The sequence below is a fragment of the Varroa jacobsoni genome, unplaced genomic scaffold (assembly GCF_002532875.2).
Source record: "Varroa jacobsoni isolate VJ856 unplaced genomic scaffold, vjacob_1.0 scaffold_1297, whole genome shotgun sequence".
NCBI lineage: Eukaryota > Metazoa > Arthropoda > Arachnida > Mesostigmata > Varroidae > Varroa > Varroa jacobsoni.
In genome coordinates, this window is record NW_019214199.1 from 206,123 (window position 1) to 225,039 (window position 18,917).

General features: G+C 38.7%; 2 protein-coding genes and 2 long non-coding RNA genes across 4 annotated transcripts in view; 2 read left to right on the plus strand and 2 right to left on the minus strand.

Annotated features, from left to right (window-relative positions):
• The first annotated feature begins 78 nt into the window (after window positions 1-78).
• Window positions 79-995, plus strand: LOC147752366 (uncharacterized). Its single transcript, XR_015314261.1, has 2 exons — window positions 79-149; window positions 764-995. It is a non-coding gene; the product is annotated as an uncharacterized LOC147752366 (long non-coding RNA).
• Window positions 996-9,967: 8,972 nt separating this feature from the next.
• On the minus strand, window positions 9,968-12,583 carry LOC147752367 (uncharacterized). Its single transcript, XR_015314264.1, has 2 exons — window positions 11,592-12,583; window positions 9,968-11,347 (listed from the first exon to the last, which is right to left on the minus strand). It is a non-coding gene; the product is annotated as an uncharacterized LOC147752367 (long non-coding RNA).
• A 2,557-nt stretch (window positions 12,584-15,140) lies between these two features.
• On the minus strand, window positions 15,141-17,486 carry LOC111268527 (uncharacterized). Its single transcript, XM_022847562.2, has 3 exons — window positions 17,301-17,486; window positions 16,632-17,077; window positions 15,141-16,356 (listed from the first exon to the last, which is right to left on the minus strand). The coding sequence occupies exons 2-3, from the start codon at window positions 17,022-17,024 to the stop codon at window positions 15,745-15,747; spliced, it is 1,005 nt and encodes a 334-aa protein (XP_022703297.1). The 5' UTR covers window positions 17,025-17,077; window positions 17,301-17,486; the 3' UTR covers window positions 15,141-15,744.
• Window positions 17,487-17,557: 71 nt separating this feature from the next.
• Window positions 17,558-18,917, plus strand: part of LOC111268526 (atrial natriuretic peptide receptor 3) — a gene marked incomplete at its 3' end in the record, with an annotated part of 48,082 nt that continues 46,722 nt past the window's right edge. Inside the window, 1 exon segment of the mRNA XM_022847561.2 lies at window positions 17,558-17,667.

Here is an 18,917-nt window from a genome sequence, read left to right on the forward strand (position 1 = left end):
AAGCGGTAACTGCCGCTTGCCGTGGAGAGGGTTTCCGCTTTCAGACCGAGTGTCACGGCCAGCTAGTGCGACCTTCCTAGAGCACGCCATTTTCGAACAAGCGGCAAAACCGCCAGGATACAATAAAGCAAGGAAGCTTAGTACTGGAGGTGAGAAATGAAAGCCCTATGGTATAGTAATTTCTTCGCAGCTTTACGCAGACTACAGCAGCTAAAAAGTATCACATGTCATGTAAAATCGAGTACGTCGTGATTTATCAAACTCTGAAATTAATAGATCGTCTATCACTTAGTTGGACAGAAGCTAGTACCAAAATTATGATTTCTTTTTAAAATTTATACTACCTGCATAATTTTTGCCTAAGTTATGAGCAACCTACCCATAAATACATAAACCTGTATATGCGATACAGCCAGCAATGGAGGAAACCATCTTTATTATAGGTGTGTTTTTCTACAAAATACAATATTTCCATGACTGGTAGGCTATTAGAATAAAAATTGAAGATGCTGTGTTTGAAGAATGAAGCGATAGTTGTGTCTAAGAGGCTCGATCGAATAACAAACTCCGTAAATGTGCATCAATGATTCGGGGTTTTACAACACATGCTTCCTTTCCAACACATTATCTCGCCGGGCCAATATTCAAAGGAGAAGTCAGAAACAGTGAATCAGAAACAAAAAAAAAACAGTGAATTTAAGATTCTGATCAAGCTAGCCATCTTAAAATGTATAAGGCTGGTTTCATACATTTTTCTTTTCAGATCGCTTAGCATGGAATCTGTATTAAATTTCAAGCTTCACATTTACATCGGGACAATGGCAGAAAGGGCTTGTTCAACACGCTTGACATATGCATGCGCTGTTATGTAGCTGACAAGGATAATGTCTCATGCAATTTCCATTTCTCTAATACGAAGTTGACAAAAACGAGCTTTAAACATTCACCCCGAGTCTTCCTGGACACCCAAAATAAAGTTTTCGGTTTTGCAGGAATTCGTTGTTCTCTACGAAAGCGTAAACATATATAAGTTTTTACCAGATATTTCGAACTTTTCGTCCAGAGCATCGTTAGTATTGCATTAAGAAGTGTGTTTGTTACCTGCTTGAGAAAACATTTTCCGCCTCTTAAAGAGTTATGTATTTCTATCTGCGAGCATGCCTCAGTATTCCAGAAACTTCGAAGAAGCACCGCAGCTGTATACGTGAGTACAACTGGCCCCGTATAATATACAAGTACTTAATTGCATTTCTAAAAACCCTAGATGAAAAATAATAAATGGCTACGGAATTATCATTTTAGACGAAGACACAACCATTGCCAGTATATAAAGAGCAAACACCGGAGGTAATTTCGGTCATCTTGTACGAGTCTTTGGTTAAATTTAAGGGCGCGTAGTCGCAAAAAAGGTAATTCTTTTCCTAGCTTTTTACATTTGATACTCAAACCATTAGGCATTTTTTCGAACTGGCTCCACGAAACGAAGTATGATTACGTTCATACTTGCATTTAGACTAGCACGTGTCCTTAAGTTTAGCAGACAAATGCGTTATCTACTGCGCTACCATAGGTACAAAGGGGTAATGGCACGAACGACAGAAATGGTTAACAGACATGTCAACAGCAGTAACAGTCGCCATGAACTGATGCATACCAGACATTACGAAAGCATCGCAGTGTCTACTCTATCTATTTCGCTTTGTGGTTATGAGTCCGAGGCTGGGGAAGAATTGGTATAGCACACGGCTTTTGCTAATTTTCGAGAAACGAGGGTCCTAACTTGTATATACCTTTACGCTCTAGAGAGTGGCTGTGTTTAGGGAATAGGGTAGATAGAGCCTATTTCTGAAAAGCTGCAAAAGCACATAATGAGATTATGGCTTTTCCGCTGAGTGAAGTTATTGTTGCAATAACGACAGTAAAGAAAACACGAAGATTCTGTAGTCGAACCACTAATTTTATCCCTTTTTCTAACGAATCTGTGTTAAAATGAAAATATCAATGAACAGAGACTCACAGCCAAACGAAAGGGAAATGGCACTAACTACTAGCTAAACTCGTATTTTTTTTTCTTATCTTAGAGTGACGATAAATGATATTAAAACTAATTATAGCTATATCTAACATGGTTGTATAACCATACTGAAACTAGCCTGATTACAGGGAAGTTCATATAATCGAAATATGCCTCTTACATAAACCGGCTTGTAGAGTACCCAAGGGCAGTGCATGAAATGGTATTATAGACTACATCCCTCGAGTAACTCAAAGATTGTTCATACAGGATTCGTATTGTGTTTGTCACCAGACCAAAAACCTCGCGCGTATAAACCAACCACGTGTAATTTTCGAAATAAAAAAACACATGATAACTTCGAAAAATATGCTTAGATCTTTTATAATAAATCGATTGCTCTAAATCACGATAATAGAGAAACTCATAAAAAATTGAAAATTGTTTACTATAACTAGCAAACCGAGTTTTATCCGATTGCTGTTCGAGGATTTACCTCGTCGCTTCAAGCTCCTAGTAACAGAAACTTTTAGGACCTATTTTAGGAACGGAGACTGATGACGACTTTTTTTGCTTCGGGTCCGATGGAGAAAAATGAATAGAAAGGGCAAAATCGGCTAAAAAGAAGTATCCTGGTTTACTTTGGTGTGCATGGGTTCCATCAAAAACTCTGTTGGAAGCCAGGTTTTCACGAGCCTAGCTAATACACAGGTAGGTGCTTTAGATGCAGAAGTGAATCGTGATAGATGCCATGTCGCCTGTTGTTTCCTGGAACTATCTTTAAGGCAACTCTCTCAAAGTGTGGGTCTTATAAATTCAACGAGATTCGTATAGTCCATGTGACGCATAGTGACTCACTCTGATCTTGGGATGTTGTATTAAGTATTTGAATACTGCCAGCAAAGGTAAATAAATAAATAAAACCTAACTTAATTGGGGGCCCTTTAAAACTTCCAATCGCACTAAAAGTAAGAACAGCAAAGTAAAACTGAAGCGAACTTTTTTTGACGCTATGGAAATTTTTACTCTCCAGGGTGAGTGGTCGAGGGTAAGGTTCTGATCTGCTAACGGTTGGCACAATAAAACAAATTATGTAAGATAATTTACTTATCAACATTTACTTAACTATCGCGTCCGCGCAGATTTTTCGGATGTTATTGTCTAACAATTACAACCTAACCGACCCCCCGCTTTTTTTTTGTGGAACAATTCAATAGGTATTTGACCTGAATCGTAACGAAATCTATTAGTTTGAGCCATTTACAGCTGGCCTAGAACCAAGGCAAGCAGGGGTCGTAGATCTTTTTATTACTGTTGCTATGGGCTAAGTCTGTATAAGCTTTTCTACTTTACAAAAATACGTCTGAATTCATTTGTGCAGCGGTTTTTGAGGATATTTGTTTTTACGCAGATTGAAGCGAACAAACGGCGAAGCTAGATAGAGGTGTTCGACAATGGCCACCATTGACTATCTCCATTGTACTGACTCGTTTCACAGGAAGGAACGAGAAGCTAACCGGTAACAAAACAAATCTGCCTGCCAACATGGGTTTACCTTTTTCGAAATCCTGATGGAAACTGCATCCAGTGTTTAAGCAGATGCCATGCCGAAAAACCAAGCTCACATTAGAAGTTTGAAAAAAAAGAGGCACTTGTTGCACCTAGGGTCTAGCATGTTTGGTTTAATATCGAAAAGCAAAAGGAAAAATCTGGGTTCACCTTTCCACTCAACAAAAATTTGTAAATATATAGTAAATAAGTTATTAAGTCATTTTTTAGGGAACAAATTGGGTCTGTTCTGGTCACTTCCCACAGAAACTCAGCTCTTTTGATAGGTTTGTAATAGGCAAGATGCATAAGAAAATGAAATGCAGTTCTGCTTGGAATCCCATGCAGCAACGTAGGAAGCTTGCCGCTTAGGGGATTTCGTAGACACAACTCAATATGGGATCGCACGGCGTATATCTCGGTAGCTTCTAGATTCAGAATCCCTACCTACTATCAACCGTTATCGATTAAATTTCACCATCCACGAGAGTCACTGTGCGATTGAATGAAAAGCACGCTACCTCAAGCAACGTACTCTTTAGTTTTTGTAATGGTACAATATTCGGTAGTGTTCTGGCCTTGTACCATTCAAAGAGCGCAAATAGAAGCCTACAGCTAATATATGGTGCTGCAATAGATGCAGAATATCTTGTCGACGATGTTCGAAGGACGCTTCGGTGAAATCAGTTTAAAAATGTTAGTCACCATTTACTTTAGGCCAATAGTTAGCATTACTTATAATGAGATTCTTCCCATGGATCATAGCAAATATAATTAACAGCCTTTTCGAGTGCTACAGGACAATCGGCCAGTGAACCCACGCTACTTTATTGTTCAAGAGCTCCGCAATGGCTGTTCCTGGCTGTCTCGTTAATTGGTGCATCACCTGCTATTTTTTAGTCCACGGAACATTTTAAGGGCGACCTCATCCGACGACTCTTCGGGGCTCTCGCTCCCCGTAGGCTTGCTGCAGGACACAATCTTGATGAATGGCGTATAGCTTAATCAAATCGCGTGAGTTTGGCCACTTAGTACCACGTTAGTACGGTATAGTCACCTACCGCAACGAAGAGGCAATACAGCGGAGACATGCGTCGGAACCCAGATATGCCTTACTTCTATGACACTCGGTAATATACAACTGGCTAGCAATTCCCCAGCTAAAAGAGCTCCCCCTTCTCTTCCGGTCTATGGCCTGTAACCGACTAAAAGTATTATTAATTTCCTTTGGTTTCATTTACTGCTATTTTGCAGTAACAGAAGGTATTTGACCAGCGGCTATGATCCGTGCGTGTGCAGAGTGATGACTACGAACTGCAGGAAAAATCGTCTAATGGAGTTGAATGCAACTTCTACGACTGAACCGGCTCTCTACCATATTAAAGAGACGGTGACAGATCGCCACTTTTCGTAAACTCGTCTAACTCTCCTATTCATCACTTGCCACGTAAACAGTTTGCCTCACGAAGTTCGTGTGTTGATTGCTGTTAGTAAAGGCTGTTCAAATATAATGAAAGAGGAAGGATTTTCGTATGCCCGATGCACCTCAACGAAGTAGCCAGTATTGATAATTCCAGACGTGGCAGGGTCTATACTTAGATTTTCAATTTGTTTTTCTTCCTTGTATCTGCTAAATGAATGTCTCGTTAAGCATTACCTTTGAACAAAATATATACCTATTGTAAACTAGCATACGGATATAGCTTTCATTGCAGAACCGGTGCACGTACGGTCTACGCGTTTTCATTACGTTCTCATGATGAAGTGTCGCCTGTCGTGCGGTGCGCAAAAATCATTTCTATTACGAAGTTATTTGAACGAATTATGCAGTCTCTTTTCACGTTACTATCTCTTATAATCGGCTTGGGCTATGGTCAAAGAAAACAGTTGTTACTATTTCGAGTCCGACCAATGACACAAAAGCATTACGCAATTCACGTGAATAAATAACCCTATTTACTATCTGTTGATAATGTTTCAACGCGTCAAAACTAAACCACCAGTTCTATTGATGTCCATATAACCAAATTATTCTCAAGGCTAGTTTTCATGCTATAAGTGAACGAAAGTATAGTATGTATGTCTGTAGATAACATTCTTACTGTGTGTGTAGCTTATCCTTTTTTTAGTGCTTTAAATCAGCCTCGCAACCATCTAAATAAATTATCAATACTCGTGCGAATCTTTATTATTAATACGGTCACAATAATCGTCTTAGTCCTCGGCCAGCACAGCCTCAGCCTGTCGATTGGCCATTTTCCGCTAGCTGGCGACGTGATGAACATATCTTTGGGCTCTTCGCTACGTTACCTTTAATGGGACAACACCTAAATCGGTACGAGGTCAGACGATGCAATCTGATTCCGCTTCTTTCAGTATGACAGTATGACTCCACTCGGGGAAATTACCTCAAGGTCATGAAGATGTGCTACCTTTTCGGTGTGTCTCTTTTCCCACAGTTGACGGCTATTACAAAGGGATCCGTCGGATGACAGCAATCCGCTGGTTAGATAAATTCGACGATCCTATATCTTCTTGTCGAGTTAGCAAGTTTCCCTATGGTTTTAGCGATATCTTAGAGAAATGCTGATTGTTCTTATCACAGTCTCTTTAAGGCGTTTCAACAACCTATTTTATTGCTCGTATCTCGATAAGGCAGGCCGCAACAACTATTTATCATTATGTAATCCGTGCACATAAATACACATAACTACGAAGTTTGACATGTCTCTTCTACTTGCATGTGTGGCGTGCTATTGATCACACGGCCATGCAAACCAAAACTTTCAAAAATCAGTCAGATCGAACGAAAATCTCATCAGGAAATAACGTCAAATATTTGATTCTGCCTCTTCAATTGGAATTAAACATATATGGTTGTTATTGACCTCTTTCATTGTTACTTGTCGCATCAGAGAAGCGCCGGAGAAGTTGTTTCAGTAAAACTCATAAATGTAACGTGCGTCACATCATATGATGGCGGTACCAATTAAGCGGAATAATTTTACGCGTTACCTGCCATTGGAATCCAGATATAGTCATGGAAAAGGTTTCTAATTTACTGAGACGAATTAGGAATCTCCATTAAATCGTATTCTACAAAAGATAACCGATTATGCAAATATTTTAATTTTCGGCCAGGTATTCCGCCTCGAGCTCTTCGTTGTTCTCATATAAGTTATCAAAAAAAGGAACAAAAGGTCGGTATAATCAAAAACCAAATTAGCTTATTATTTCCTTTGGAATTGATTGCACACAAACCCACGCGTTGACTGAAAATCGCCCGAACCTTGTCTGTTGCATATGAACTTCGACCTTTCTGTGAAACCAATGAACTAGCTTTGAGGTCAATTTACCTAGAGAAAGCCGTGTTCGACTTGATCCTACAAAAAGCCACTAAAGAGTATTGCACCGACGTATCAAATATCATTTATGACACACATGGAGTGCCATTGTGCCTAAAAACCTTAGGATACTTAGGAAGGAGGCATTTTCAGCTTATTATTATAGCTGAAGCTAGCGTGCTTTTAGGATTTTAACTCCGTACCCAACAAGTAATTATTTGAAATAGGTTACTTCATATATGACCGAGAGTTCGTTAGTCGAAGGTCATTTTGCTTCTTAATGTGAAAACTGTCAAAAGCCGAAATAAAGTACATAGGGTTGACAACCCAGTAGCCTAATATCTTTAAGGCCTCTCGTACAGTTATTACTTCTAATATTAATAAGAACATTGTGTTCTTTCTATTTTAAAGAAATTAATAGAAAACATGCTGGGGCTCGTTCTTACAAACAAAGGACGCCGATATGGTAAATTGCGTTTGCATTGTCTTTTATGATTTGATGAGGGATTGCTAGAAAACACCCCGAAGGCAATCAGGGGGCCTGTTTCAAGAATTGTAAAGGAACAAACTACGGCTTAACTTCGGGCTCATGTTAGCTAATTTAAAAATGGACTGACTATACTTTTATGAATAAAAGATCTATGGAGTGGAAGTAAGTTTAACGTATTGAATATTTCAAGTGTACCGTCCATGAATTTTAGTGATTCTACTCCATCCTGCAATGCTCAACGCACTAGTTTTTAACAAATAAGTATACATTTTCGACAAGCTATGTATGAAACATGCGTATGTTCGTATTCGAAAAAGATTACGACGAAGTTACATATTGTGTCTGCTCGCTGACACCCTCTAAAGAATATAGTGAAATTGTTGCTATGGTGTCCACACTACAGTAATTAGACTGACACCTACACAAAGCTTATGAGACAGTTCACGTGCGTATACACATAGAGCCATATGGGTTGTTTGTATGTAGCACAGCGCGCATGTTGGCCGGCCAACGAGCTCTCGAGAAAAGCCCACCGTCCGTCCTCGCAAAAAGGTCCTTCAAGTAACACAATTTTATTGCTTCCATCATAACTTTGCTTAGTCTGGTACACCACCGATTAATAGAACGGAGCAATGCTCCAGCCCAATCGAACTATGCACAATATTTTCTAAAATGACATCTACGAGATGATATCTTACAGTTGCGTGACATTCTGCTTATTAAGAAAAGAAAACGTATTATATAACCTACTCTTTGCCGTTAACATGCATAATTTTCTTCAGGGTCGTATATATATATATGTAGCGTTTGCATATGAATTCATTAATCACACTGCCAGAAACGCATACATTGGATAGTCAATTTACTGTGATGCCCCGCACCCAAATCCTGCCCACATAATTAGAAAATAAAACGATTATAAAAGGGATTGGCTAACTAATTTGCAAGCAAAATCGTCCATCTTTCTGCCAGGTTTGCTAATTACCTATTTACAAAAATCAATGTTTACTATGTTTACAATAGACCTTTCAACGGAATCCAAAGCGGCGACATCTCCGATATACATGTGCCTTCTATGGAACATGAAAACGTTACGTTTCTTTTCAGAATGAGTTTCTACGCGAGTCGTCCACCCTTGTGAGGGGCAAGGTGGGAAATACAGCCAAATCTAGTTATAATTAGAGGGCGGCCACGATTATCGATGTATTTACCTATACATAGCAGCATAGCATATCTAGTGAGCCGATTCCTTGATACGTATGTGTGCAGTTTCCACTATCGAGTAGTTAACCCCCATTGAAGGATGACCTTAAACTAGAATTCAGTAAATAGACTATATTTAGTTTAAGACTGGCGCCACAGGAACGGCTTCGAGGTTTTCTCAACACAATTTTCATCCTACCTTCCCAAGTCCAGGATAACTAGAGATTACGGTTGCAAAGGTCAACGAGACATTGCACACTAGTCATCCTTCTGGATACCCTCAGGGGCTAGCGACAACGCCAGGTGCAGCGACATGATCGTCTATCATCGGCCTACTTGGTAGGAAAGTGATGACGGCAAAATCTAGAAGGCCAACACGAAGTGAAGACACTGGATACCGAAACAGCCCTTCAAAGGATCAATTTCACTTCGTGTCCTGCTTGACAACGAAATTACCAAGAGAGGGATGGACCCGAAAGTCAGAAAACGCCGGCGGCAGGAATAGTAGATTTTTTTGCCTCCGTTTACTTCCACACACGCGCATATCCAGATTTTCATGCTAATACAGATTCGCCGACCCCTCTCCAAAACGTATCCGTTATTGGGATGTTTTAAAACCGCTTGTACCATTAAAGTGTGTGTGGTTGTAGAATTGCGCAAAAAGAAGTGTGTTGTATACTACGATGTGGATGCTCGATTAGATTTATTTACGTAAGTAATTTTCTATAGTCCTAAAAAAATATGCATAATAATAATAATAGTAGTAGTAGTAATAATAATAATAATAAAAAGAATATACTTAATAGTATGAATTCAATTTAATTTCTCAAATATTGCGTCTTGTGCCGGTTGAAAGTTAGGATGTTGACTATGCTAAGGATGGCAAAATTGAGAAATTTCGAGAGTCCCCACAGGAAAGTGTAGCGAGTGCCACGCATAGAACTTTAAAAAATTTACCGCAAAATATATATATATATGTAATAAACTTTTTCCTCACAGTGAAAACGACCGAGCCACTCTCGGAAATTAAAATCAAGCCACAGCTAGACAGACCTGCGGTAAAAAAAGGCACCGTCTCCAATTGTTTGAAAATAGACACTAACATTAAGCTGGAACTGAGTAAAGACCAAAGTAGGAACTCTATTAGGTAAATACCTCAAGGGGCCTAGTCGGTTTGATGAAACTTTTTCCGTTCCTTTCAGGTCTTAACATTAGCAATGTTTATTTTATGCGAGCAAGAGCATTGTAAAATCACGGCTAGCTGCGACTTCCCTTTAAGTATTATATAAGTTAGTAATACGTCGAGCTATATATTAAAGTTATCCTAGATGAAATCATATTACTTTACTTCCCATGACATATTCTATATGCAATCTTGGAAGGAATTATAGGCTTTATTTGTAGGAACAGTAAACCAACCAGACATTATGCAGTTCTCAAAGCTTAAATAACATTTTTCTAACTGCAATGTTTCATGTCTTTTAAAATGTAATAAAATACTTGTGAAAAAACTCACTTTAATTCTGTTCATTGAAGTTAACTCAAATACCGATGCGCTTTACAGACACTCGCAATATATATGTTGCCTCATATAGAAATTTACACAGCCTAATTTGGGATAAAGTCAGCCCCCGAATTAATATCTAATATTATTTAATATAAGCATTATATATAATGCCTGTGTATTTATATCCATTTATTTTATTTTCCTGGTGTATTTACATAAACTTTGTGTAAATATGATTAAGTTAAGGTCTATTGCAATGCCATCTATTTGTTAATTTGCACTTTCACTGTTCTAATATAGAGGTGCAAGATCGGTCCTTATAGCAGGTCGCTTCTACAATATTCATAAGATACGGATTGCATATCCATAGACGAAGTTGTGTGGTAGAACGGGGTTTAGAATTAGCGCAGATGCAGTCGTCATCAAACGGTTCGTCTCGTTACCCGACATGTAAGCATATGGTAGAAGGTTTTTGATCTTTTTTCAACCAAACACCAGCACCGATTGGAAACGATGGGCCGTACATAGCGGCTACCGTTAAATCAATAAAATGCCAGAATACCGCTATGCCTTAGATTAAATCAATCGCCGATAGCCAAACCTACTCTTTTTGGGCCGGAAAAAAAGTAACACTTTTCCTCTGACTGAATTAAAGCCACGTTACCCGTTCATCTCCTACTCTAATGAATACAGTACTTTTTACTATCGTTTAGTCTAGTTAAGCAAAGAGTACATGTTGGTACTTGTGCGTCAAGTGCAGTCCTTAAACACTACTTCAGATATAATGAAGGTCGGCGAACCATTTGGTGGATTTTTGGCGCTTTTAGGCTGCCTTAGATAGGTTTTGTCCATCGAAAGGCCTATTTTCACAATTGTCCTCGAATGAATATCATATCATATGACTGTATGTCTCCAATTCTGTCAATCTACGTCGGTCCCTATCTTGACTGCATTTACAGACCGTCGTGTTGTAGAAAATCGCGGCATTTTAATCGTATCCGTTGCAACTGTGATACCTACTGACCATGAAGGAATGACAATGTGCTAGAAAGAAACTACTGAGCCAGAGAAATTTAATATCCAGAAGCAAAGTTAACGATGAAGTAGATAATGGTCACTCCTGTGAGCCGCGGCTCCATGTTGAGCGCTTCAAATCTGTCTGTTCCTCCTCTATTCTGTCTTCTATGATGGCCGAGGACGTGCCTACTCCTTCTATTCAACTCGAAGATGTTCCATAATACCTGCGAGTAAATATTAGGTGGTAAATCGTGTCAGACGGTAATATCATTCCAAAAATCTATTTAACGTTATCGGTTAGATAAGCAACATTCGTTCAATGGATTACATTTTGAACGATGGCCTTGTCGGTTTCAATTTTTATTAAATTTGTGTGACTATCCTTCAGTTGGCCGCACTTTAGTAATCAGAGCTGAAGGCTGCTTGAGTGGCTTCATTTTCGTAGACACACTCTCGTCTACCCGCTACCTTGTTTTCTGTCTTGGTGGTGCCGGCGTCGATCTTATTAACGTCCGCAAGCCACGTGTGATACACAGCCGGCTCTAGACGCCGAAAGAGCTGGGATGCTATGCTGTCAATGAGCTCCGCTGTCGAAGACTAAGTCGAGTGGCAACAGTGGGAGTTCGAACGGCGACGACAGGAGCTCGGGTGGTAGACCTTTGATGAATCCCAGTGCTGATGCTAGGATACAAACTGAATAGACCTACTTTCTGTTCCAACATAAGATCAGGCCGTTACGCGGTTTACACTGAGCGTGCTACGGGACAACTACAAGTCGCACTTGGAAATTTCGCGCTTTTCACTGGTTGCCTTTAAAGTATCAAAACTTCCTCTCCTTCGTCTTTCTCTTCAGTTTCCCCAAAGACTCGCTAATTATAATCTGTAGGCAATGGGACTATTTGAGTTAGCTTGTAGTAACAACACAACATGCGGAATAGAGCAGTACACATAACTCTTGCTAAAACGGGTGATCTCTGCCAATCGCCTAATAAATTTTGACTAGACGCTTAGCACACATACAAACACCCAACTTTTATTAAATTGAAATGGATGAGTTACTGTTATTCACGATTAATTATAAACATAGACAGGCGGCACGCACCGAAGCATATAGGGTATATTGTTGTTATTAAATTGGTCGTTATATTCAATCAAAATACCTAAGGTAAACATGACTTTATAAATAGCTCATTCTGCAAATCACAAATATTTTTGTGGGTACTCCGCAAGGATAACCTACCAAGGAATTAATAGATAATCCGTACACAGAAAAGACTGAGTGCACAAGTAAAGAATGCATTTCAAGTCTGCCACATCCAATTAAGTTTGTTAGTTCTCAGTATCTGTAGTGGCAACTATTTGCGAGGGTTGTATTAAGGAACTGTGTCTCACAATGATGCAATACACTATAAAGTAATTTCGCGATTTCCTATAAATATATAGCACAATTGTGTTAAGATAGCTTACCAAAATGATGAAGCATCCACTGTCACAGCTGTTGAAAACAATAGTAATAATTATCATTATCACAACTGACGTAAAACAAAACTCCAATATTAACATTGATTGAGAACCTGCTGTTTTACAACTATAGAAGTCCGCCGACTTGACACTGGCGATAATCAAATATAAACAGAGCTTTTCATGCTTGTTATAAATAACAACATCCATAACGCAAACTACAAAATTAAAGTAAAGTATATTAGCAAACCTTAACTATCATCGTTTACCTGTTTGTTGCTTGCCCGACGAAGAATCGAGTTCAGTGAACAGGGTACAGCACATAACGAGTTACTTCAATCGAATTCAGTGCATCACTATGCTAGTTAGATGTAGATAAACTGACGGGCATGAAACCAACGTGCGTCCGATCAAGTGGGCCAAGCTCGCGTTATGTCGTATTACTATCTTTACTATGTGTAATATATCTAGACCAAATTAATCTTATACAACAACCACTGTATCGTCCAGTAAAATCGGATTGCAACCTATTTTATTATTGGCGGGAGAAGACGCCCACCACGAACTTTACATGATTAAAGAAGCGTATCATGCAAAGGAAACAAAAAGAGATACAACACTGTACAATCGGCTTAATTCTGTTTTATTATTTTGTATTCATCTTTTTAGGATTAGTTTCCTATTAGTGACATACAGCCACCACACACACAGCTGTTCGGCGTATGCTCACTAACCTCTCGCAGTGATTCAACTCTACCGATGGCAGCCTCCTTTCTTGCTTATTGAACTGATTTCAATTGCAGAGCCGAAAACTACTTTTCACATTTGCCTTCGCTGCTTTTGGGCCTTCCAGCTGCACGGGCAGCCTCCATATCCCACGTTCCCGTTTTCAGCCCCGTGTAGATGTATCTCGATATAATCAAAATTGGCTGTTCTGTAAATTGTTGTTCTGATGGGACAAGATCTTTGTTCTAGAATAAATATTAAGTTACGCACACCACACATTACAATAGTCAAAGTGTTAGATCAGACGTGAATTGACGCTTAGCCTGACAAAAAAAGACATTTGAAACCAACCAGCAAACAAACGACGTTTTCATCTAATTGACAATATATTTAAAAAGTGTATAAATACATGAGCGCTGAATGGCTATAAAACCGGTAAATTTTTGTTTTATAATAATTTAAGACACGGTTTTATTGATTAAAGCTTAGCGCCACATCATTGCCCCTACGGCTAAAAATGTTGACCGTGTTTGACACCTTCACGGCATCTCCTTGTGTATAATAGGTCTCTTGAACTCTGTTTGACTAGCCGAGGCAATCAAAAAATGAGAATGTACCCACAAGAGCAATACCAAATAAAAATATCAACCGTTGATCTTTAAAATTGTTGTTGCGTGCTACCAACTGAGACTGTTCATTGTCTACGTATTTTTCTGAAAACATTCTAATGCAGCCGGGTCTTCGAGCGATAAGAGGGTCCGGCCACTTGCCTGGCCTTTTCTTTCATTGTTGAACCGTTCCACGCTTTAGTCTAATCCGGTTTAGAGGGAGTGGATGTAGCATGTGGTTAAGTTACAAGTAATATCCAGGAAATATAGCAGCAGCTAGCCAACCAGACAGAGCCGAGACAGACCTTCAATTATAGGGTTTTTAAGCTAACCTCTCCGTGCGTAATAAATCACACAACTAAAAAAAACAAGCCAACAAAAGCTTAAACCTATAAGTTAATTAATTACGTTAGATATTGCTGAGATTACCCAACTTATCGATTAAAAAGAAGACTGAACGACCACCTAAAAGCCACGATTGAACTTTACTTGGGTACAGGTAATGTATAGTGTAGAAAAGCACGGGACGAAATTAATTAATAGATATACTGTACAGAGCGAATAAAAGGCCTACTGGTAACTTACTTATAGAACTTAAATTAAAGCCAAAGTAGATTTATACTTGTGGACCAGTTTCGTACATGAATATGCTACGAAACTGGTTCAAACTGGTGGCGAAACTATGAAGATTCAAATTCAGTCTATTAATATATATATTTACAAACAAGTATTGTCATTACCTGTTGTAATTTGAACCAACCATAATGCATCACAATAAGACCAGGAACTGAGACATACAATACAGGGTTAGTCGCTAGTTCTTTCAAGACTTTAAAGAAACCCATTTCCCTTTTTCCGGCGTTTTCTTGAGTTTGTTTTGAATATAACCAAATTCCTAAGGGCAGCTGCAAGTCCACCAGTTCCTGAGAAGTACCAGAAATAATAAGAACTTAGTTTATTATTTCTATTTATATCATCATTATTGTTATTAAAGGACTAAGAAATATATCCGACTTAACTTGGCGGCTACGTTATGAGTACAAAGATCTTTAAGTTACATACCTGAAACCAAATTACATACACAAGTTTCAATAGAAGTTGAAATTTTGTGGAGACTTATCGCTTGCTATTAATTCTAATAAATCACTGGGAAACGGTTGAGATTGCACTGATCATAATAACTTCTACACCTACATAACAAATTATATCCAAATGATTAAACTTATTTTCCATATATATATTATGTATGTACAGCACTGCCAAAGCGATTTTATTGAGAAAAATAGAACCAGTAGGAACAAAGGTGCGGGAGTTTTTATCGGTCTTATCATTAAAGTATGGTAACAGCATCTAGATATAGCTTAACTGTTTCACAATCCATTAACATAACACAATTTCTTTTAACTACCTGAGACCCACAGTTATAGCATACTACATCTAGATTTTTACTCTGTTTGTAAACCGAATAATTTTTTGCGATGTTTCTTAACATTGTCTAACAGCTAGTACGATTTCAAGTTAGCTATAAAGTGTACTTTCTGATCGCATTTCAGACATCGAAAAATAAAAATTTCGTGGAACTTTCGTTCTTTCTTCCTTGAGACACTAAAGCAAATATATAATTGAGTGCATACGTTTAACTATTGTGATTGGCCTTGCCATCTTTTTTTATTACAGGAGAAACTTAAGCTAACAAGTTTCACGAAAATAATTGGAAAGATTATCTTCAACTGGTTGCAGGGAACGAATGAGTTTGAATTTAATGAATTCTATCATTCTATCTATTCCATCATTTTACAACTTATTCGATCAAAAACTGTACAGATTTATTTATTTACACTTGCTTGAGCTTTGTGCAAGGCTACCTTGCATAGTTTACGTATAGATCGATCATCGCCGGCGGCATAGAAACGACTTCTTTTCAAGGCAATACCATAGATTTTTTTAAGTGCGGTTTTAGTCATGGCTGATTTGCCTTTCATCAGTTGTTTTATATGGCTTCTGAGTTCTATAATTATAGGATGTTTTGATTGCTTCTCTTTAGTTACACAGGTATCTGATTTCTCGGCATTGCTCCCCTGCTGGCGTGCATCATCCGAAGTCTTTGCAATACCGCACGCTTGTTCCTTAATAGCAGTAGATCGTTGTCGCTTGCCGCGTTGGATTGTAGTTGAAGAGCTTGGTATATTGACTTGACTTTTTACATCGGTAGCGGTCTCGCTAGATCTTGCGTTTGCCGAACTGAGCTTAAGCTGTGACTTAGCCGAGAGTCCTGCTTTAAGCTGGACAAAGGTTGCCCTGTCTAACGGCACCCCTTCGTCAAAATGTTGCTTGGTAGCGCTATGTTTTACTATTTTGTGTTCAAGCTTCTCAAGAATTTCAATGCAAAATTGTCGAATTCGGGCAAGGCTTGCCAATAATGCAGAGATCCAATTTACCTTAAATATGGAAATATCAAGTTAGTGGTTATATTCCAACTGAATGATACCATTGAGTATTAAGTTTAATTCAAATACGTAGTTCGTGAAGACCAACTAAAAATACCAAAAAAGGAAGATCTGTACACGCTCTGCGATTAAGCCTCTATACCATACAACAACACCAAACTATACGAACTAAACCGCCTATAGAAAACATAAAGCACTTCAATAGAAGAAAAATGAGCAACTAACTAAAATTGATATTGTCGAGAAAGATAAAAGAAAAAACCAACCTGGTGCCCGATGCGTAGCCTTTGCAGGGCATATGCCGCTGCAATTTCAATCCGCTCGACGATCCAACGCAACAACAGCTTTACCTGAACGGGATCGTGATCCTCACATTTTGCCCCTGAGGTTCTTACAGCTTTAAGTTCAATCTTGTTACTCTTACTGGTATCAACCACACCGTCGGTAGAGCCATACAAAGGACTCAGTCGTAGCAGGCGCTTTAAACCCTTTCGAACATTCATCATATTCCAGACTTGCACTTCGGGCGGAAGCCGTTGACCAGCGCTTTTGCAGATTGACATAAATACTTTAACCTCTGGCCACAGCGGGGAGTGTGGCGACAAGAGCTCCCGCAACGACTGTCGGAGTATGACATTCGTGTATGACTCCAACTCCATCTCAAAAATGGCGAACCACTCAATTGTACACAGAACCCGCTGCCTCTGTCACACTTAGAGTTAAAAATCGTCTTGGTAAAAGCAGAGAACGTTCGAGATGATCCGCCTACTCGCAACGAATGCTGTTTGCGCTCACCTTTTGCACTTGGGGAGCACTACCGATCAGCATTGCTAATGAATTTCCTTTTCAACTAACGTGTAACTGCGTATAACGAAATGAATGAAAAGCCAATCACTGAGTTATCATATAGTAAAGGATTAAGACGATAAACTTACGTAAAAGCGGCAACGTATGGCAGCGCAGCAATCTAGGACACCTCGAAGTGCGAAAACTAACAGATAATGAGAACTCGTTCCGAACTCCAAAATGGCCCACAACGATGTGTGACCGTCTTTAAAATTGATGCAAAAACAACAACAAAAATATTGCCTTCGATAGTCAACGGATGGAAATCTTAGCAGTATTTGTTTATAGACCCAGGAAAGGGTCGCGAGCCGAAGGCTGTTCCGGGACACACGTAAGAAAAGAAAATCGTTTCTAAGATTTCTCGTGAGCAAGATTGGCCCGCGCCAACTAAATGAGAACAGCCATATCTATCTCTGCGTGTGTGTATGTAAATCACGATCGTGCCCATCGAAAACTGTAAATATATTAACTGTTTTACATATAAAATATATTCACTATTATATATATATATATATACTACTGTTACCTATCGATCAACTAAGTACAAGATTTGTCTGTTATGGGTTATGCAGTATACCGATTTTTGTCATGTGTCTCTCAGTTATCAACAATTAGCGAGGTCGAGTGATATTGGTTAGTCATATCATTTTGACATAAAAACTCGCAGAGAATAGGTGCAAAATTCTCAAATAATTATATTATTTAATTTTTTAGTAGTTATTTGAATAGAAACGGAGTCTGCAAAGATCGACTGATTCTTTTGGTTCGATTTACATATACATGTATATGTGTAGAAGAATCTGTGTGCTACGATGTTTACTGTCAATACGTTTTGAATGCACGAGTAGCGTGACGAGTTTTAATCGTCAATAGAAATGATCTTGTACAGCCATAAAAAACAGTAGCAAGCAAAGGTTAATGAAGTGGATTACTTGGGTAGATCGGATGGTGTTTTGCTGAAATAGATGAAGACTAAGTGAATTTTTAACCAACATTAACGAAGTTCTCTCACACTTAGAAGCATGCTGGCCGTCCCATCCAATATTACAAATCTGTACGGAATTCTAAGTTCAATGGGTTGACAAGGATACTTCAACAGGTCTTCAAATCGTGAGACATTTTTGCCCCCTGGTAATACTACTTCCGCTGAAATGCGAAACAGATCTAATCTTTGACTGATAAAGATTTTGTGATAAACAAAAGCATCACTTTCATTTCTTGACACACATTGTATATATGATATATGGTAGACTCAATACAATATTTTTGTATTTATTCAAATCACGTCCTCGGCATTTGGACACTGGGCCGCAATTTCTAATGCATATATCTTTCATTCAAAGGAATCATCTGACAAGCTATTTTTTATGCGCGGTATTTTACCAAAGGACGCCGTCTGCTTCATTAGGTATACCTGAACGGTCTGAATATTAAACTATTCAGAGTCACCATTCGATCGGCTAAAACTTTACTATCAATTCCACCTCAGTGTAAAGGTATAAGTCGTGCTCAGTGTTATCTCTTAACTTGTCGCATTATCCGCTCCTCTAGAGACCTTTTTATATGGTGTGGTTTGATTTATGGTAAACGTGGATGTCTGCGGAACCCGTGCGCGTAAAGATTCTATATTATATAAAATCATAGTTTACATTGGCTCTAAATGGGGACGAAAATGGCGGAGAATGATATTTTTTTGTCGCTTAATT